Raw genomic sequence first — 21947 nt, 5'->3', positions numbered from 1 at the left:
TACCTTGCAGTATTTTAGGAGGCCCTCCAGCTATGGGCTTGGGGGAAGTTAAGCTGGGGTTCTGAGGGATGCTGAGTCTGTTGCCTTGCATAGGACCCAAGCTGCACATTTCATGGCACTGTAGGGCTCTTCCCAACAAGTGATGCGCTGTTACAAGCTCTCACCTCCTACTTTACCAGTTTCCACTGATGAGTCAAGGATGATCAACTCTGGTAAAGTCTGCAGTGAAGTGGTAATTTAACGAAGAATGTGGCCTTTTCTGTTAGTATAATCTAAACTGATGTCAACATTTAATTGCCAGTTGACAAATATACCGCTTTCTGACGTGCTGAGGATTGTAGCCAGACTAATGTTCAAGATGTGAGAGCAGCTGAGAGATCAAGAGGAGAAGGAAGCAAGAGTTACTATCTGTGTTAGCACAATTTTTTTTTCCCTGTAGAAATCTGGTTTGTTTTCCTAGGATGGGAGATCACTTGTCCTTGTTAATAAAGACATTAGTAAAGAATGCTGTGGCCCTAGGCTGTGAGCACTGTGTATGTTATCACAAGAAATATTTAATCTTTCAAATGGCTCAGTGTTCAACATGGATGAAATGTGGGGAAGGTAAAGCGTCTTGCTGTGAGGTAGTGTACAGTGCATGCTGCATATCTGATCCATCTGCCAACCAGAAGGGGCATTTATAGAGTGCTTCTCTTTTGAGGTGTAAACTGTGATGTTCCCAAAGAGGAAGAGCGTAATCGCAGTGTGCAGCTGTTGTCTCAGCAGGGACACACAACAGTGTCATCAGTCACAAGTGTAGAGCTTGTCCAGAGCTGTTTGTGCTGTTAGCTGTACAGGGAGTGTGTTCAGCAATGGTTTGCACTGGGGATGTGCAAGTGAGAGCACTTGGGTACTCTGAGGTGTAAACTATGGAGACAGCATTCAGGTGTCTCTGATGACTGTGTGAGGGGCAGGCTGAGCTGGCGTTTGGGCAGCATCCCCCTGATTTCTGCCACTCAGGATTGCTGGAAGCACTTTCTCTGGCTTGTATGCAGCCACTTGTACTTCACATAGATGATAACTGCTGCTTCTCTGCAGCCTGCTAGAAAAGCACTGCTCACTAAGTCAGTGCAGATGTGTTAGCTTGCTCTTGAATGCTTTTAGTGCTTGTCCTTTTGCTTTGAAAGTAAATAGCTTTCCTCTTTTACGCCACCAAATGACTTCAGTGGACCCTGTTCTCTCCCTACTTCTTACCCTTTATCTTCTCCAGTCCCCATGCCCTGTAAACCACCTTTTGCTTCTTTCCTTGTGCTTTTTTTTTTCTTCTGAGTTGTTTGTTATTAAAGTGGTGCTTTATGTGTGGAATTCTCTTCTCATCTTGTTTCTCAGAATACCATATTCATTCCTCTTGTGTTCTTCTAAACTTGGCTCCCAAGCTCAAAATTAAGCTTAACCAAAATGAACAAAGTCGTCCTTTTTCAATCCAGGTGCTTTTATCTGTCGTTTTGATGGTAAGTTTTCAGAGATCTGATGGGGTATCGTCTGTGTTGTCCTCTACGGGCAAGATATTGCAGTGGCATGAGATATGCTAAGGTCATTTGTTTCTTTCTAAGAAAAAATTCCATAAATGTTCCAAAACACTCTGCTGTACAAGCCATTGTGAGCTGTTTGGCTCGTCTTTACACCTGTAGGTAGCAGTGCAAGCGAGATGCCATCCGTGGTGCAGGAAGTCACTGCACATTTCCAAGAACTGAATGATGTGCTGCCATTAGATGTTGTCGAAGACTTCTGCAGCACTGATTTATGAGCCTTTCCCATGATCAAAATCTGGAGAAGATAACCTGCTGGCAGCTGGCATGGTGTGCCTCTCTGCTTTCTCTTAAGCTTCTCTCTGGTGTGGCTGCACATTTCTCTTACAAAAGCTGTGCTTCACCTTGGAGTTTGGCAGTCCTCCATGGAGGAGAAAAGCTGTTTGTGTTGCTTTACTTTTAATGTTCTTTATAATGTGCCGTGGGGCCTTGCACATGGAAAGATGCTATTAAAATCTCTTAATTTCTTGAGAGATGAAAAATGAGCCACAGTCGAGCAAAATATTCTCATTGTTCTGTGATGATTGTTATGGTAACTTGAGAGTGCTCCAAACTTCTGGTTTTCAGTCAAATGCAGAAATAATGGCTTTTCTTGGAAGAATGTTTTTTGGGAAGGAAAACGAACAGAAAGGGATGTTCTGTGCTAGACTGTAGGCAGCAACCAGCAAGGATGCAGAGCGCTGCAGATACGGCATCAGCGGTTATCAGCACGGTTCTGCCTGCTGTAAGAGCGTGGTCCAAGTGGCCTCTGCTATGCCAGCCAGTATTTGATGAATTATTGTGTAATGGGGCCAGAAGGTAGCACGCAGTCTTTCTATCAAGGAGGATGTTGGGCTATTAAAATCTGACTGGTAAATATTTTTTTGCAGGGAGTTGTGCTAGGGCTGTGCAACTGCCTGGCTATTTTCGGTTGCTGTTTGCTTTTTCCATTTCAGGAGCTTCCCCTGACATTAATGGAAGCTCCATGCCTGGAACCTGTGGGGATCGAGCGATGGGGATCAGTGAAGAGCATCACAGAGGAGAGTTTTTGCCTCGATTGTCTGCTTTCAGATAGAAGGTGACAGCATAACATTGAATTTTAGTTCTGTTCTTCTGCAGTGCTCTGCCTGATTCCCATCAAATTGTGTAAGATTGAGAATTGCTGAGTTACCTACATTGCTGGGGACAAATTAAGTTTTTACTCTTAAAAGGTAAACGTGGCATTTCCTCGTTATACTTGGTTGTGGATGCCATTATGACACAACCATTCGTTTTGAACGGAGAGAAATAACGTCTCACCTGCTGGCAGTGTCCACTGGAAGGTCATCTCTTGTCACTTTGGTTTTTCTTTTTGAGACTTGACTGTTTCAGCTTTTCCAGACTAAGCTGCTATAGAATTGTAGGAAAATGTGTATGCTTTCTATGTTATAAAGCAAAATACCTGTTCAGTTTCTGCTGGAAGCAGATGTACCGTAGGTTTGCCTTGGAGCTGGTAGTCAATTTGCCCCATAGCTTTACTTGTTAATAATCTTTTTTATTATTCACAGATGGATAATTGCATTCTTGAAGGTGCAGTAGGAATTTGCAGTCCTCTGAAATCATCTAACAAATTTGCAATATTTAATGATCCTTGTTTGATAAAATTCATAAGATAATGAGATTGTATCTTTCTCTTAGCTGTTCAGAAAAGTTTTTTTTTTACTGTTAATTTTACCTTCTTGATTTACTGGAGATGATAACATCTAAATATTCAAGCCTTTCATAGCAGCAGTGGAACAATTTGTAACTGTAAAGCAGCTGAGGGTATTTCAGAGTCTCGCCAATAAAATTCCTGCTCAGCGCTGGTTTTGCTTCATAATCTAGGATTATTTTGAGAAGGGAGAAACGCTCATTAATCACCAAGAACTGAAATAAAAAAGATAACTTCAGAAAGAAACCCAAGCGGGCAGATCCCACCAGCATCACCGACCTGCGGGGAGCAGCGCTGCCTCCGTGTGCGCGGCGCCTCTGCCAGGGGAGGGCTGGCCTTGCCGTGATGAGCAGCGCTGCTGGTGAGGCAGGCCGACTGAATCCGATCACCTCTGAGGAAGTTTTCTATTTATTGATCGATCCCCGAGGCCGCACAGCCTCTGTGTGTCTCATCTGTATGATTTAGGAGTAGCTTTAGATAATGTTCAGCAGGTGCTTTTGTTTGTCTTTCAACCAGAAAGGAACACTGTCTCGACTTCTGGATTTTTTTCTATCTTTACTCCTTTTCTTCTGTTACTATGCCAGTGTTGGGTTGGTTGGTTGGTTTGTTTTCTTTTTCAGCATTAAGTATAAAATTACACTTGTGGTGTTATTGTGTTGCAGCCCCTCCACTTTTTTTTTTTTTTTTTTTTTTTTTTTTTTTTTTGAGAGAGAGAGAGAATATGGCTGTCTTTCAGAGTGTTACCAAGGTGAGAAGTTATTCACCTCTTGCCACACAACAACCCGTGGAACACCCAGGGCTGTGCAGCAGAGTGTACCAGAGTTTATGTAAACAGCAGAAAGCAATGGCTGAGGGAGAATTGGTGCCCCTCTTCAGGTGCAGGCAGGGTGCATGGGTCCGGATGACGGTAAAGCAATCCCAGTGGCCTTCATTTCTGCCTCATGGGTATGTGCACCTTCTTTGGAGGTCTCTCTCTTTACAAACCATTACAGCTGGGAGGCTTCCAACATGGGTGTTTTTGTTCTCTGTGGTCACAATGAACATTCATCCTCCTCACGATTTGAGCTCTGCTTGCGTCTAATCTGTAGAAATTAATTGAATGTGCCATCCAAGTTTATCTCTTCCCAGAGCTCATTTCCACGAAATAATGTGTGGAAAATGTTTCCTGAAAGTGTGGCTTGTGGAAAGTGTTTCCTGCTTTCTGCTTGTCTCTTTCCTCCTGCTTCTGTTTTTCTGGTATTGGTGTCTTCAGTTTTTCTCTGTACACACTCTTGTTAATATTAGAACAGATTTTTTTTTCCTTACTTCTGTGCCAGTCTTCCTGTGTTTTTCTACATTGTCAGTTCATCTTTTTTAGACTAATCTTGCACAGTGTCCTGTGTCCCTGGAACACACCTTTCCATGTTTGTGTCTCTGCAGTTTTAATATTCCGTGTTCCTCAGGCAAGCTGAAACTATTTTGGGATGCAGTGTGACTGCAGAACGCTCTGCAGCTGAGTGGCCAAGATCCTCCCAGCAGGTGACAGCTCTGCCAGGGCTGTGCCCTCCCTGTGGCAGCAAGTGAGCTGCTGGAGATCCGGTGTGTCCCTGGAACCCATGTGGAATGGGGGGCACCCAAATATTGTCCTTACTCATCTCCGAGCCACACGTGGAAATTGTTTTGCTCTGCTTTGGACAGAGGTAGGGAACTTGACTTCCGAGGTTTTTATGGTCACTGGCTTTCTGTGGGTTGCTTGATCTCTGGTTTATTTTTAATCTATTTCCTAACCCGAGTGGATTTCAGTGCTTTGTTGTTGAGAAGTATGTCATTAAGGAACAGGTCTTTCTCTCTTATTATTGGAAATACGTGTATCTCAAAGGGCCTTAGTTCAGAAGGTAGGCATTTACATCTGTCGATTGAAGTGCTCACTGTTTGTTAATGAGTAGCTATCTGTTTTATAAACATAAATAGGGAATTAATTATTATCTGCAGAACCAGATGTTGTCGAAAGTATTTTAGGGAAGTCCTTTAGTTTGCATCTCTTCTAGCTTTCCAGTAACAACACTGAAGCTCCATTTCTGTTAGATAATCATTCTGTTGAGGAACTGCCATGTTTGGGACCCCATTTTTTGGAGCATTGGCTCATGGCATCATTGGCTCATGTTTCTCTTGGATGATGTTGAGGCTGCTACCAAGGAAGTCCGGAGGCCATTAGTACAAAGATCCTTGACATTTAATAGGACAGAGTTGAGAGGTTGTGGAGCTTGTGATGAGACTGAAACCCAAAGAGCAAGGAAAAAATGAAATCGATTGCACTCCAGTGTGGAATTTTCACTGAGGAAATATAATTTGTAGGAAGAGGCTACTGAGTGGGTTGTATTGAAAAGAGGCACTTGAAAAACAGAAGTGTGTTTTGATGGTGTTTGTTTTACTTCTTTGTAAAATGAAGAATATTTATTTTACCTTTCACAGATGTCTAGAAAGCCAGGTTTCAGCTCAGTTAATCAGTTGCTCTTAATTGGGTTGTAATTCTTTGATAACAGACTGTATTTAGAATGATGATGAAGATTCCATGGAAATAACTTGCTGCATCTCTCAATCAGTTCGTACGCCGATTGACGTGTGCTGGTGGAGCTGCCATGTAAGCCAGTGGTGAGGGCTGCTCCGTGTTGTGCTGGTAACTGGCTGCTCCTGCCCTGACCTCTGCCACCACTCAGTTGTGTAGCTGTGCACCAGGCGTTCCACTTGTTGGAGCTTCAGTTGGTTCATCTCTGGATCTGACAAACTTAATTACTCTGCCAGCGATTTTGCCACCTATCCAGTAAGTTAGCTTTGGGGACTCAGCAGCAGATATGCTTCAGTGCAGGGTTTCCATTCTTTCCCCTAAACTCTAGAAATCTTTGATTACCTGATGGAAGCATTAAATGCCTTGACCTTGCATCTTTTTTTTACTTCCCAAACACCAGGATCTGGATTGTCATTAATCTTGCCAGTACTTTGCTCTTAGTGCAGACTGATGTATTTCATGTGAGGGGATGAATTGCTTTAGCTGAAGTTTTTTTTTCTATGGTTGCTGAATTACCCTTAAAGGAAGGGAAAAAAAAATCCTCTCTAGTTGGTTATTCTTAATTTTCAAACATGCTGAATGGTAGCAGGGGACTCTGTAATTAGGCTAACTGGAGCAGGACAGATGTGGTAATACCTGAGGTGCCACAGCTACAAGCCACCTGTGTTTTTCTGTGCATCACGTTTATCATTGTAAATTGACTGAGCACTGGCACAGGTGGCCAAGAGGGGCTGTGGTGTATCTCTGTCCCTTGAGATACTCAAAAGCTGCCTGGATGTGGTCCCATGCAGCTGCAGGTGGCCTGGCTCAGGCGGGGGGTGGAGCAGATGACCTCCAGAGGTCCTGGCCAACCTCAGCCTTTCTGTGATTTTGAAATTCAGAAAAATGCATGCAGAATGGTGTTTGCAGGGAAAAAATTCCTGCGTTGATTTCTTTTCCTGCCTGACTCCTACTGATATGCCCTTAAATGAAAGCCCTGCCTCTGCCATCTGCTGTAGCTCAAGGACTTCTGGGATGTAGCTCGGCTGGCCCTTATGGCTTAAGGATTGTAGCAGAAGATGGCTTTTGTGGCTGCTGGCTGAAGAACCCTGTATGCTGAATGGCATTTCCCTGTTCTCTCACTGGTCTTGAAGAGGAGGGAAGCTGCCATGGCTTTAATAGAAAGTACTGCACAGTTAGAAGAAAATTGACTGCCCTCTGTGTTGCTTTGCTATCTGCTGGTTTATAAATTGTAATGCTTTTCATTAAAAAGGGGAAAAAATGTAGTATCTGGTCTCTGTGGTTCCCAGATCATTAGCAGAATCAATTCTTTTTTCACTGCAGAGATCAGAGGCTACAGTCTTGCATAGCCAGACCCTCAGCTCCTGACATCCCAAGCAAACAATGCAGAATCAGAAGAGCTTGTGTATGGCTGCCTGAATTGCTGTGCCTGGATTTTTGTTGTGGTAGAAAATTCTTCCCTCGCTTTGGAGCCTGGGAAAAGTGAATTTGGTCCCTTCCAGGATGGGACCAGGGCAATTTCATCAGATTGAGTACTAGAAATGTTAAGTCTCTTAACTGGAAACTGAGAGATTTTCGGTTGCTTCAGGAAGTTGATAATAGGAAATGAAACTTTCACCTCTGAAGGAGGACTGGTAATAACTTGAAATTGTTGATATCTGAGGATGTGTGCTCTGGTGCTGAAGTGAAACAAATTGAATGTGACTCAGTCCAGTTCTAGCCCTAGCCCACCACCACTGCTAACATGATTTGCAACCCTTCTGGAGGTGCCAGAAGATTGTCTAAGAGCCAAGAATGTAGAGCAGACTGAATTTACTTCTTAGTCATGGATGTGGTTGAGTCACAAGCTTGCGTGTTCTCAGTAAACACTGTAACTGTTCTGTGGATTAATAGTGCTCAATATACAGAGGGTTGTGAGACTGTATGTACATCATAAGATGCTGCCTTCTGCTATTATTAGTCTTGGTGCCATTTAACGTGTCACAGCTTTAACCTCTCATCCCCCACAGAATGGGGTTTATGGGGTTGCTAAAATGTGATGATAAATTGCTCTGTAATACTACATAGCACGAGGCATTCTCAGCTCTTTGCTTTCCCTCTCTAGGGTGGATACATGCGGTTTATACTCCAGTAGATTCTCTGGTGTTTGGTGGAAATATCCTGCATAGCTTTAATGTTCCCATGCAGCTTCGCATCTATGAAATTGAGGACAGAACAAGGGTAAGGATGCTCGATTCTCTTTTTAACTGAACAGTTCTTTGTCACTGTGATCTGTCTCTATCTTGTATTCCTTTCTGAGAAACTAGAGCTGGTGGGATCTCCATGTCAGATTGATTGAGAGGTAAACATGAAATAATGAGACTTTCAGATGCTGGCTATTTTTAGTGGCATTTACTCATCTGTTTTTCCCCTGCTTCCTACAGACACGTCCGTTCTGTATCGTCTGTTTGCCCATTGAACTTTTTAAACACATCCCCTTTTGCACAGAAGCCTATTGCCACCACAGACCTTTGTGCCTGTACTTCTGGTAATCCCCTGCTGATTGTTTGTCTTTGCACACTGGCAGAAGACATCTAAGAATGGAGACCTAATGGGTCTGAGATGGTTTTGCTGTCCACAGCTGAACTGAGAAAGCTGCAGAGAGGCTGCTTATGAAACAGCATTTTCTGTGCTTAGTAGGATTTTGTTTTACAGTCACTCAATATAGTGCAAAATGTCATGGGACAGAGGCTGGGTTGAGACATGAGACTGAAGGTTGTGATGTTCATCTGGGTGTAGCATCTGCCTCTAGAAAGGGTCCGGCGTCCTGGAGGAGGTGACCGTGCAGCCTCTGTGTTGGGAGTGAAAGTGATGCTGTTCATTGATAAACTTCAGTTCCTGGCTGAATTTCATAAAGTATCAGAATCCAAAGGAAGTGCCACTACTTTACTAGGCTGTTAACTAAACTGTGCAAGGCAATCAGAGCAGTGTGATGCAAATTTAGATAGAGGCTTTCTGTAGCTGGCTATTGCAATGGTGCTGATAAACCACTGGCACATGTGCTAGGTGAAGTGCTCATGGAGAATGGGCTGCAAAACAGCAGGAAGCTGCAGTGCTTCATCACTAGGAAGTCTTAAAATCATACATCAGTAGTGTTCAGTGTTCACCTCTACAAGAAGGCACAATTCTGGCTCCAAGTGGGCTTTTTGCCCCAGATCATCTTCCTTTGTGTGAGAATGCCTTCGTCTGAGACACCAACATTGTTCAGGAGTGCATCTCTAGCTCAGTGCATGGAAGACTGTTGCCAGCCTCTCTGCCAGTGTTGTGTTGGGAAGGGGCTGCTCCCTGATTTCGCAGGAGGTGGCAAGGCCTGGTAATCTTCACATCACAAAGCAGTGCTGGAAGTGTTTGGTTCCCTAGAGTGATTTTAATGGGAAGAAGGAATCTTAAGTAGAAAAATTAATTCCTAGAGGAAGACAGGTAAAGGTAAATGCTGAAATTCAGAGCAGCTAGAACGGAAAGAATGTAGTGGAAAACAGGAGTGGAAATAAGGGACAGAGTAGAGTTCAGCCTGGCTTTGAGTAGATGTTCCCAAGGCAGGAATGTGAAGTATCTGGGAGTAAAGGGACTTGAACAAGAAAATGTTCTGATAGCAGAAGCTAGAAAGGACTCACCAGCTTCTTTTGCAGAGTGAAGGGAGCTGAGCTGAGCTGTAGTAGCCCTTCAGAGAAAGAGCAGGAGGCCAGAGGTGGACTGGGGCTACACGAAGGCGCCAGGCACAGGAAGGTTCTTAGTGTCTGTAAATAAGAGCCAACAGTGCAGGGTACGTGTACAGCACCTCCTCAAAGTGAAGGTGCGTTGTTGTCGTGAAAGATACTGGCACTGGCAACTTGAAGGGAAAAGAAACTATTTCCATTCATGTCTGTGGGGGAGATGGCAAACAAATGCTCTTCTTCCTGATGTAGTAGAAGAGCTGACATCTTGTTCTCACTGGACTTAGCAACCCAAAGCCACACGTTTTGCTGGAGTTGGAACTGGTTAGTAGTGCTTCATGTCAGGCCTTTCTGGGGAAACTGGATGCAGCTTTGATCTCCAGAGATCTTTTATAGCAGGAGGCAGATTGCCCCATTATGGTTAGGTATTTCTGTAACCTTTAGGAACCTGCCAGACAGTTAACTGAAATGCCTTTGAAAAGTCACTGGTAGCTTGATCCTATGGGAAGGTTCTCAGAGTGTGATATTTGCCTCTTTAAAAATGTCCTATCACTGATTTTTGTGAAGGGATAGTGCAACATTTGGAGATCCCAAATCAGACCTTGACTTGTTTGATTTTCTTTAAAGTCCAATGTCTTTCTTTATAATTTTCCCTTTCAAAAAATACTTCAGGGTATCAAAAAAGGCCAATGTAAGCCAACAGCCCAGAACTTCCCCAACTTTACAGCAACTGTTTCAGCTCTTGTGCTGCGTTGTGCTAGCAGTGTGAATTGGGCATCCTGTGCCTGTGTTTGCAGACTTGTGCTTTTAGGCAGCTTTACTGTAACAAACCTGTGTGTACAGCTGAAGAATATAAGAGTTCAAGACTGTAACAACATATAAACCTTGCAATTAAAGTTTGATAAGAGATGGGAACGTCAGTACTGTTACTTGGAAATAACACCTCCTCCTCCCCCCCCCCTCCCCCCCAAAAAAAAATCCAAGAAAAAACATGCAGGAATCTTAAAGGATAAATGTTTTCAAAATAGAATTCTGGTGTGTTTTGCTTTATTTGCTTTGCCAATCAAATTTTGTGATTTCTTTGTGCAAATAATTTTATTTGTCCAAATAATTTTACCCATGCACAGGCTAGGATGGCAGGCTCCATACAGTAAGCAGTTCACACAGATTTGGCAGTGTGAACGTACTGCAAATGACTTTCTCATCAGTATTGATCTTTCCATTGTGTGCAGCACAGAAGTAAATTACATGATGTGGTTGACGAAGTAATTCGCCACACTCAAATCAAAGTGTAATACAGGTGTGTTTCCCCTCTTCATTTGGCACAGAGCAATTTTATGGAGGTTTCACTGTGTTTAAACTTGCTACTATATAATGCTTAATCATCTTTGCTGATATTCAGAGTCATTTTTATGCTAGGTGTAGTTGTTATTGTTTTAGCAGCTACGACAAGAATAAATACATGGTTGAAACAGTAATGCTGATTTACAGCCTGATAAAATTGCCTGGTTTATGTACTTGTCATGCTTATTCTAGCTTAATTTCTCATATCCCTGGGAGACTTCTTAAGAGGGTTATAGCCATTTTAAAATAGTTTTAAGGAGTAATAAAAAACATGTCTATTGTTGGAAACAGCTCCTAATGTGCAGTTGAGGTAAACAAATCTTCTCCAGCCTTACAGTTTGTAGAGACTCTCATTTTGCAGTCTGGCTTTCCTAGAGGCCAATTAACAGCTAGTCAAATAGGCCAAGCTGTTTAGCTCTCTGCTAGACCAGCTTGAGTACTGCAGAGCAGGCTGCCGTGCTGAGATGCATCAGCTTGGCATAGGGATGTCACAGCTCTGTGTTGCTGAAGGGGGAGAACGTGTCAACCTGAGGCTCAACTCATCTAAATGTAACACCTTGAAAAGATTTGAGTGTGCAGAGGGGCAGATACACGTAAGGTGGTCACTCACAGATGATGTTGTTTGTGCTGATCTGGTTTTCTGGAACTTAATCTGCTAACTTTATTATAACCATAAGTTATAACCATAACTTATAAATAATCATGTATTGGTTTCCAAGATTCTGATTGGAGTGATGAAATACAAATAGAGTTTGTAATCATCTTCATGGATATTGTGGAAGGGAAATAGTTTCTTAAGGAAAGTCTGTGCCTTGCTTGCTTGGAGTGTTTTGTTTTGGAGGGCGATACGAGTCTCTACAATTATTTCACTTTGAACTGAAGAAATGGATCATACTCCAGAGATGATTTTTCTCACTGCAGAGGAATAATTAGAGAAAATATTCAGTGGATTGTAAATTATTAATCATAGAAGTTAGATCTGGAAACGCCCATTAGACGATGGACTCGGTCTCCATGCTGGTGGGGGATCTGATCCTCAGGCAGTGGCCATATCAGCTGCTACACTTTAAATTGAGCACAGAACTTCTTCCTTTTTTTCTCCAAAATCAGAGTTCATTTGATCATAACTCAACAGTGGTGGAAGCGTGGACATATATGCAATACAGTTCTTATCCATTATAATTAATAAATGTCCAGAGATGTCATAAATAATGTACTCCTCTCTACTTCTCCACTAGGCAAATTTTAAATGATTTCTGAAGCAGAGTTAGGCTTGCTGTAATGGCAGAAGCCACTGCAGGTCTATGCACAGCATCTCTCACCTTACCTGGCAGCTCTTCTGAAAGTTTGTGAAAGCAGAGCCTTCTTGAGCAAATGGTGAATTACAGAAGCATGGAGGGATTTGCTGTGGGTTGGAACATTGATAGCGAAGCAATTAGGAACTCAAATTGAATATTAAAGATTGATATACATAACGGGAGCACTGCATGCATTACTGCCTTGTCTTTCACATTGAATTAACATTGGTAACAACTAAATTTGGTGAAGCTCAGAATCTGTCAACAAATGTTGAGCAATGATGTCTTTAATATTCCCAGGCATGTGGCTGAAAACCTTTTGAAGGCTGAGGGGTGGAAGGCGGCTTCCTGGTTTTTGTAAGTCAATTCTTCGCAAATTTCGTTTCCTGCAGTGCTCTCTTGGAAAAATTTGAGTTCCTTTATTAGCATATATTTTAGCATGGCTAATTTCCCCTGTGTTCTGTAGTAGTGATAAGTGACTGGGTCTCTTCTTTGTGACAAATAACTAAACCGAAGGAAAGATTTTCTATTTCAAGAAGGCCCTGGGGTTAAATATGCTCACATTTAAGGGGATGCTTGTTGGTTTTTCCTTTTCCTTTTTTATGTTTCCAGTATGTTTTGTAACAAAACAAAAACAGTGCAGGGAAACACTGGAAGAGTTGCAGTTCTGCTGGATGCATGACCCGTAGCGACACGCAGTTCAGATTTGTCAGCTGCATTTGTGTTGGATTTAAGAAATCCTAACTTCTGGGAATTGCCATGTTGTGTTTAAATCTGGCACTGTGATACCTTTAGTGGGGACAATACAGTGCGTTTTCCCCTAATTACATTTTGTTTCATTGCTGAAAGTGTTTGTGTTTCCTCTGGGAACAGCAGCAAGTTCCTCACCCACCTTGAGAATGGTTCTCAAGCATGGGCATTCTTGTAAGCCTTCAGCATGCTCAGGTGGGTGCTCCTGTCACCAGGCAGATGCTCTGACTGTGCCTGCTGTGCAGAGCCAAGCCTGAGCTGCCTGATGCTGCTGATAGTGGATCTGTTCTGACTTTGCAGGTTTTTGGGTGATGTAGGTGGTGCTCTGTATTGTTTGGTTGTTTAAATGGGCTCTTCAAGGTAACGGTATTTCTAGTGCAGTCCTGCATTTTTATTAAAGCTGGGCAGACGCCTCTTGGCTAGGTGAGCTGTTAAAGTGCTTAATGTGTCTTAAAGCAGTTCCTATAATCCTGTGCAGTGCATGTGTGCAGGCCTGCAAAATGCAGATTTCTGTGTCACCAGGAGAAAGATGTGTGCAGTGTTAAGTACAAGAGTGTGCAAGATGCATGGCATCCATTTTTAACAAATCGCAAGCAATTTCTGTATGTTGTTGCATTTTAGGAGCTTCCTAGGTTCTTCCTTGGTGCAGTGACTCCCACAAACAGCAAACTGTAGGGGAAGGCTGCAAAACCCTCTTAATTTTCTTCTTAATCTGAAATAATCTCCCAAATGTACAGTGTTGGAGAATAAGCTTTTTCTGTGAGAACAACAGGTCTAAGATGGAAGAAAAAGTGCACAGCTTGGCAGTCTTTTGTTACAGTCCTGCTTTCTGTTTTGTTTGTGGTAAAAGTTAACTTGCTACCAAAATATTAAGCATAAACCACAAGCCAGATTTTTACTTGTAATGTGTATTTACCAGTAATTAAGAATTTGTTCATTTGTTTAATCAAACTGTTGGGAAGACGATAATTAGAAAAGATGCATTTCCTGCTTGAGTCATTTTAGGTAATGCTGCCATTTTGATAAAAAATCATCTGATAGTGCTTGGGAAAAGAAAAAAATGCGCTTCTGTTTTAACTTGAATTCTGGCAACTGACATCTGTATGTGACCACCCTATGTTTATACTGTAGGTAAATAATGCTGTGGGGGCCACCCATCACTTCCATGATTTCACAAGAACGCAAACCCTTTCCTCTCCCGCCACCCCAGGAGGATACAAATTACTGAACCAAGAAATGATGCTATCATGGCAGGCAGGCAGGCAGGCTCTCATTTTGTATGCTGAAGGCGTACGGCTCACGCGGCTCCCACCCTCCCTCCCCTCCCCCTGCACACTGTTTGTGCTCTTGATAACATGAGGAGAATGATGACTGGCCCTTGTGCTGCAAACTTCCCTTCCTCGTGGACTGACAGTCTCGCTCTTGCTTTCAGGTGCATGCCAAATTCCGTTATCCTTTCTACTATGAAATGTGCTGGTATGTTCTGGAGAGATACGTGTCCTGTGTGACCCAGCGCTGCCACCTCAGCAAAGAGTACCAGAAAGAATCAATGTTAATTGGTGAGTGAATCCTTTGACTGCGTGTTCAAACCGATGCTGGCACCCTAGGCTAGTTACTGCTTTGTTTCCTACGGAGAAGATCATAAATTAAATTGGAGACTTGTAGAAATTCTAACAAACTGTTTGTTTTGAGGTGGGGAGGTTTTGACTCTTAAGCATTTTCATGAAGCACCAACTTACTCTTGTCTTTATTGAGCATTCCTTAGCAAGCAGATCCCAGGAAAATAATTTTTGGATGCATTTATTTCTTGGTTTCAGTACTGTTCGTGTTGAGATGATCTGCCAAATGGTTGAGGATTTACTGCTGTGTTTGGCACAGTACCTTAGTAGCCAGAAATGCGTGCATTGCAAATGTGCTCTGGTAGGATGGATATTTAGTCCTTTTATAGCATGTCTCCTCTACAGAATGCAGTTTGGTCACTAAACCTGGCTTCTTTTCTTTAATCTTGACTTTAATTCTTTCTGTTTGGTGACTGACTTCTAGTTGCAGAGAATAACAAAACCAAGCGTACACCTACACAAACCTACATGATCTATAATCTAAGAATGAGGAGATCACAGAAACCTTTAAAACAACAGCTGAAAATGGACCCCAGCAGAGATGGATGGGGGTGCCTGGGGCAGGAGGGCATTGCCTTGGTGTTGGTGCGAGCTTTGCATCAGTGTGGCGCAATTCCAGTTGTTGCTTTTCTGAACTACCCTTTTTTCCTCCTTCCTTTTACTGGAACGAGTCTGTGGACCTTGCTACCTCCCTTTTTGGGACCCTGAGTGAAGGGATAGTAAAAGAGGAACTCCACGTGGAGGAATTTTTGTATAAGATCATCTTGAACAAAGAACAAATTGGCCTCTTGGATTAGCGATGTGAAAAAAAGGCAACGACAAAACTCTGGTAACTGCATTCCTTAGGAAATAAAGATCCAACCTACTGTTGTAAAAACCATTGGCACAGAAAGAGGCTCTTCCTGTTGGCAAGGTGGGGGTGCCAGATCACTGAGGTGTGATTTCAGAACAAATTAGATACGGAGAGTGGATGGTTCAGGATATTGAGATGGGACCTTTTCCAGCTAAATCACCAGTGTGAATTCAAGCCCAGCTCAGTAATTACTGATAATGATTTGGTGATCCCCATGAAATGTGTCTCCATCCAGTTACTGACTGGGAGATATTCCAATCATATAAAAGCTCACTGGGAACCATAGATGTCCAGTGTCTGGATGGAAAAGGATTATTTTGCAAGACCGAAGTCTCAACTGCGCAGGCATCAAGTCAGCCCCAGCTATTTGGGAAATGATTTGGTGACAATAATGTCACCTGACAATCTTCTTGTCTGTGAGCCTTCAGTTGTTGGCCTGCTGGAAAGTGACACTATTCTCAACTGTTTCACTGTTAATTCAGCATGGTTTTATGGCCATTTCAAGCTAACAAAAGAAACACACTGCTCTCATAAGATGAGAATCTGGTTTTGTGGCTCTTGTCCTGTGAGCTGAATCAGTTCAGTGACCTGACGGAAAATGAACCCTCCCAAAAACGCAACATGTTTGTTATCAGTGAGACTGCTGGGCTGATCTGATGTGTGGCCCCACTGCAGGGATGCTGGTGCCAGGCCCTGGGCTGTTGTTGCTGTCTTGAACAGATCACCTCTTCCAGTTTACTGAAGTGCTATCCACTGACAGCATGTGGTTCATCTGCCTGCCTGCTATCTTTTGACTTCAGGTATTAGCATGCTGATAAAATCTCTGACATTGACATCCAGGGTTTTTCTCCCCAGGAGTGACAGATTTATACTTTGTCAGACACTTGCTTTTTATTTCTTGGCAGAGCCTTAACCTTAAAATAATTATTTAGCTGAGAACTGCAGTTCAAAAGCCCAGATCTACTATATCTGTTGGATCTTTCAGTTTGGCATTTATCAAGTTCTCTGCAGGAGTAGAGGTACATTATTTACCTTTACAAAGATATGTTGTTTGTTGTGCTTGAGTAATACTGTTCCAGATACTTGCTTGTCTTTCTTTTAACTGATCTCAGCATCCAGCCTCTTGATTCGAGTAAATCTCCGTGAATTTTAATCCTTGAATTAAGTTGTTTGTTCTGTGATATCTCTGTCTTACTGTTGTGCATCCGCAGTGGGATGGAAGATTTAAGTGAAGTCAGTGCTCCAGAAACTGGCTGCTTTGGTTTAGAAACTTTTCTTCAGAACTGCTAAGGTCCTTAAATTGTTAAATGCTCATCTCTTCCTTAGAGATTTCTCTATCTTCAAGCAGTGCCTTGATTTCCCATGAGAGAGTATCCCTTGACGAAGAATTTCCCGTCATTCTCCTTAAAGAGAAATGGAACAAAGTACTTAACTTCCCTGCAGGCCCCTCGATAGATTTAATTGTCTTCTGTCCTCCTTGGTTTCAGAAAAAAATCTCCACATCCTTGTATTCTTTTTCAGAAATTTCTCTTGAAGAATGATAGTGTTACTAATGTTTCTTATTTTTCCCCCGTTAATTTTTTTCTTTGTTGACACACTTAGTTCTAAATGTCTACTTACTAACTTTTCTTTTGGGTTCCTGAAGTATTTCTCTTTTATTCCACCCTTGAGCTGTTCTGCTTTCTTTTCTTATATACCTTCTGATAGAGCAGTCCTACTGGATCTCAGGAGCATCAGCGATGACTTCTAGTTGATGACATCCTGCAGAGGGCACGCGGGATGCTGCCCATGGTCTCTGGGATTCACAAGGTGCTGATTTTTCATAGGTTCAGTAGAGATTCAGTTCTTTTGTTTGAAAAAAACAGTTTACTGCAGTGATGGGGAACATCTTTGGAGAACACAGGAAACTGAGTTTGTAATCACTTGTGTTTTAAGGATATCTTTAGACTCTTCACGTTACATTTTCATTGCACAGTATTTATGTACTTGGGCACGAATGACTCTTTCCAGACACTGCCTACTCAAGAAAATCTATTACTGTGATTGTGTTGTAATACCCTGTCAATATAGTTGTATGCTACTCTAGCAGTTTTTATTGTTCTTTGTATTTCTGTTTTCTAAATGTCTGGACTCCCAAAACTTCAGAAAACAACAAGCAAACAAGCTGTGCTTACAGGTGAGGCAAAAACCCTGAGTGTTCCCACTCCCCAAATGAAAATGCCTGCTCTTCTAAGTGAGGAGAAGACTACTGAGGATTCCCTTCCTGTTCTTCAGGCCCAGAATGAGATTTCAGGCAGTTGCCTCCTAGGCAGGGAGAGCTGTTCTTCTCATCTCTGCCACTGTAGGGCAGGCGCTCAGGGGAATGATGACATGATAGAAATCACAGATTGCTGTAAAAGCACACCATCTCTTTCCCTCCCCTTTATCTTTTCCCTGCCCCTCTCAGCTGCAACATTTATCCTGCCAGCTGAAGTCAGAAAGGGATTCTATTTGGGTTTCAAGCTGGATTTGGCCATGCAATGTTTCAGGAGGGATATATCTTCATTATTTTTACTCTTATCATGAATGAGTCTGTACTGGATGTTTTCAAGCACAATTGACCTTCAGTGAGATATGGATCTTGAGAGTGAGCTGACAAAGAGTAATTGGGAGAAGATACTGTGCTATCGGAAATACGCTTTCTCTGTCGCCTGCAGCTTTTAAGATCCCTATTGCTAAAATTTTAACAGGATGGCTGTAGCTGTGTGTTAGGCCTGATGGATGAAGAAAATCTGTTCTCTGGCATGGTGAAGGAGCCATGTCTTTACTTTCTCCTTCTCAGGGGACGGAATAGATTCACTTATTGATGGACAGTACTGGGCTACATTGAGTGATTTCTGTGCGGAGTGTTCCATGCAGTACAGTTCTGGTATGCTCAGGTTGCTGTTGTTTTGGTTCCCTGCTAACAAGTATGTTATTGCTGTCTTTAGCAGACCAATAGGAGCTGCTGTGCCAGGGTTCAAAACTGGAAATAGCAAGGTAGTTATTAGATATTGGTCTGCTGTAAAGAGTTCAAAAGATATTGTAATTACGCCTCACCTACTCCATATCTTCTAAGTCCTGTAATACAAGAAGTCACTTTTCAGCAAGGAAAGAAACTGTAAAATTATCCTTGTACAATGCTCTTGTAACACGTGGAGAAAGTTAAGTGATTTGCCCAGCATCACAGAGAACTGAATTGCAGGGGGGCGGGGGGAGGGGAGAGGGCATTTCCAGCTCTGCCCTGTGTTCAAACCTGGGCAGCTGCTGCTCTTCTGAGTTATACCACGGGCAGGTTGTATAACCTGGGTTTATTTCCTTAGCACTGTGGAATGATGAAGGCCTTTAGGGCTGCCTCAGTGGGATGGGAATCTGAACTGGCCAACCACTGAGAAACTGGAGTTCTAACCAGGTGTTGGCTGGGGCATTGGCTTGGAAGAAACCACAGTTGCACTTAGGAGCTCTTTTCCATGGAGAGGCTTTATAAAAAAAACCTCCAAGCCAGTGGTGCTCTCATAGTATAGTGCTTAAAATGCACTTCTTGACAAAGTAAGTACAGATTACATTTATGTAGGGCATACTCGTATAGCGTAGTAACTCTGAATCAGACACTGTATTCATTAAAATGAATAAATAAAAATCATGGCATGTTGCATTATAACAAAATACTTGAAAACACAAAATTGAACCTTCCTCATTGTGAAGATATCCATCCATTATTGATTCCCTTGTTTTTTGTTTTGTTTTTGTTTTGTTTTTGTTTTTAAATTAGCAACAGCAGCAGACAGTTGTTGTGTCTTGAAAGCAGTCCACTCTTAATCTGATGGTGTAACAGGACTGTAATCCTCCAGTGCTGCAGAACAGGCTGCTGCACTTCAGGTTATTAGCAAGCCCTGCCCCATGGGTAGAGTTAGGCCAGCCATCACGTAACTGGCAGGCATGCAAACGGGCACTTGTCTCATGATGGCTCATCTTGAGGTTAGATTAATTTGTGTGTGTTCATTCTTAGTGACTCTCCATTCCCAGATGTAGCGGTGCAGCAGTGCCTGGTTTGTGCGGAGCAGTGGCAGCGGACACAGCTGAGCTGCTGGCCCTGGTGTGCCTGCTTCTGATGGGAATGGTTCCTCCTATGCTGTGATGCTCCGCTCTTCTCTTGCCTTTTGTTTCAGTAGATCAGAGCAAGAGACAAAAAGTGGAGCTCTCTTGAAGGCTGTTTTCTCTTAGCACCAGAGCATTACTTGCAGTAAATTATTCACAGCTCCATACGTGATCTCCCTCTCTTTCCTTATGCCTTATCTGTGCTCGTGATTTGCCCCAGTTACAGCCATCAGTTCCTGTTCAGCAGAGCCACAGCACAGGAAGACAGAAACATAATTTTCTTTGTACAGAATTACACCAATTTATTTGATAGCACTGTACTAGTACTACCAGCACAGGGATGTGTATCTGCTCTCTCCTGCTTCTTTTTTATTGCTGGTGTCTTCTCCCACCTAAATGGGGTTTCGTGCTTCAGTCAATTGCTAAATAGTTCACCAGGGCAGCATGGCCTTAAGAACAGGCTCCAGTGCTGCACCCAAGGGACTGGATTCTGATTCCTGATTTTGCCCTAGATTTGATGTGTGACAATGAGAAATCCTTCTTTCTCCCAAGCATCTGTTTCTTCAACTGTAAAATGGGAAAATGACATAAGCTGATTATATAGCTTTGAGGTGGATAAATGTGCTGGCTTCTGTGGACAAAGGAAAAAGCAGTATTAAATAGAAGTTGGATAACCTAGTGTTTCTGAAGTGTTCTGGTTAAGATACTTTCTAATCCGTTTTATTTTTCCAAGAGAAGCATGGAGGTATGTTAGCATGGAGCAGAGACGAGAAGCTGCGCTGGAGTTTTGCATGCCACCACTTCAACACACAAAACAAACTGCATTCTTGCTACTTCATGGTGAAGTTTCAGTGGAGGGATGCAGGGAGGAAGTTTGCCTGTACTACACATGGAGCTGGATTTGGCTGTGACCAGAATCTTGGCCACTAGTAGTTTCCTTCCTAGGTTTCATGGCTCGATTGCATACAGTTGGGTAACAGTGGGGATTTTTAGGGGAAACTTAATATGAAACTAAGATAAATAGTTCTGGAGAATCAGAAACTTGGGTTTAAATTTTCTCAAAAAGTACCTAGAATGTATCAGGGGCTGCAGTTAGAGAAGCAACATCACGCGACTCTCTGTCCTTGCATTTCTCAGTGTGTTTAGGCTACTTGTCTGCAAAAAAGAAAAAGCACAACTGTAATCTTCTGTCTCTGAAGAGCAAAGAGTATTTGTGCAGTAACAAATTGAAGTTTTTGTTTTACCAATGGTTGCTTGCAAACAGAGAGTACTGAGAAATTGGGTTTGTGCTATGCAGAGCTGCTTTAAAGGAGATGTTGTAGTGCATTTTAACATGCTTTTTCCCATCACTTTTCCTTTCCTCTTTATTTGCTAACTTTTATTTTAAAGCTGTAAGGTTATTGAATCTGATCTCTTTTGGATTGCCAGAAAAATTAATTGTATGTGAACTCTGCATATTCTCAATTGAAATCACAGAAGATTGAAGTGCTAAAGAAAGTATATTTTTTCCCCCAAATGTTTCCCAGTCATTTAAACTGAGCAGATTTAACCAAAAAGGCCAGCATTAAAAAAATGAAACAAATGAAAAATCAACCCAGAAAAATAGGCTGAATAAAGCTCATTCCTGTCGCATACTGACTTGGCATTATCCAGTGCCCTTTTAAATAGGCATCTCCTAGTCCCAGTCACAGAAGCATTAAACTATAAATTATATTGGGTAAAGATTCAGCATTCCTTTTCTAACTTTCAGATGCAAAGAGAAAACGCAGCATAGACAGCTATTCATCAGATTCGTGGTTAGACATGGATGAAGAATCTTGTGATGCTCATATCCAGGAGGAAAAGGATGACAGCTTGGATAAGAACTCCAAATCCCTGGTGGATGGCTCCTCCTCACCCAACAGCACACATTCAGAAGGAAAAGAGGGTGCGGGGAGAAAACAAAAAGCCACAGTAATGAGGTACCTAAAAAGAACTTTGTCTAATGAGTCAGATGACAGTGCAAAATCAACGACCCCCACGGATTATCCCAAAACACCAACGGGGTCTCCAGCTACAGAAGTTTCAACCAAATGGACTCATCTCACAGAATTTGAACTGAAGGGTTTGAAAGCCCTGGTGGAAAAGCTTGAATCTCTCCCAGAGAACAAGAAGTGTGTTCCAGAAGGCATTGAAGATCCGCAGGCTCTCCTGGAGGACATGAAGGTGAGTGTGATAGCTTTCTGATCTGTACAAACTGTGTCCTGTGGGCACAGGAGATAGGAGGAGGTCAGGAGGCAAAGGTCTGCAGTAGAGAGGTAGTAGTAGAGAAGCTTGTATATGGTGACCTCTTCCTATCAGCCTGCTATGCCATGGAGGGGGAAGTTGTGCCTGTGACACAAGCCATCTTTGCACTGGGGAGGCAGCTGGTTGCAGCCTGATTTGATTGATGCAGTGCAGCCATTTCTGACTGTTGCAGCTGTGCTCAGGGACCAAAAGTTTACATCCTTTTGC

At 42.6% G+C, this 21947-nt stretch overlaps 1 protein-coding gene across 1 annotated transcript in view; it reads left to right on the top strand.

Moving 5' to 3' along the window:
- KDM2B (lysine demethylase 2B) overlaps nucleotides 1-21947 on the top strand; it is a gene marked incomplete at both ends in the record, with an annotated part of 98890 nt that overhangs the window by 34791 nt on the left and 42152 nt on the right. Inside the window, 3 exon segments of the mRNA XM_079543910.1 lie at nucleotides 7887-8002; nucleotides 14299-14425; nucleotides 21205-21659. Of these exon segments, the coding sequence (XP_079400036.1) occupies nucleotides 7887-8002; nucleotides 14299-14425; nucleotides 21205-21659 (698 nt within the window).

Source organism: Tetrao urogallus, assembly GCF_951394365.1.
Source record: "Tetrao urogallus genome assembly, chromosome: 17".
Lineage (NCBI taxonomy): Eukaryota > Metazoa > Chordata > Aves > Galliformes > Phasianidae > Tetrao > Tetrao urogallus.
This window is presented reverse-complemented; position numbering and strand designations above follow the sequence as displayed.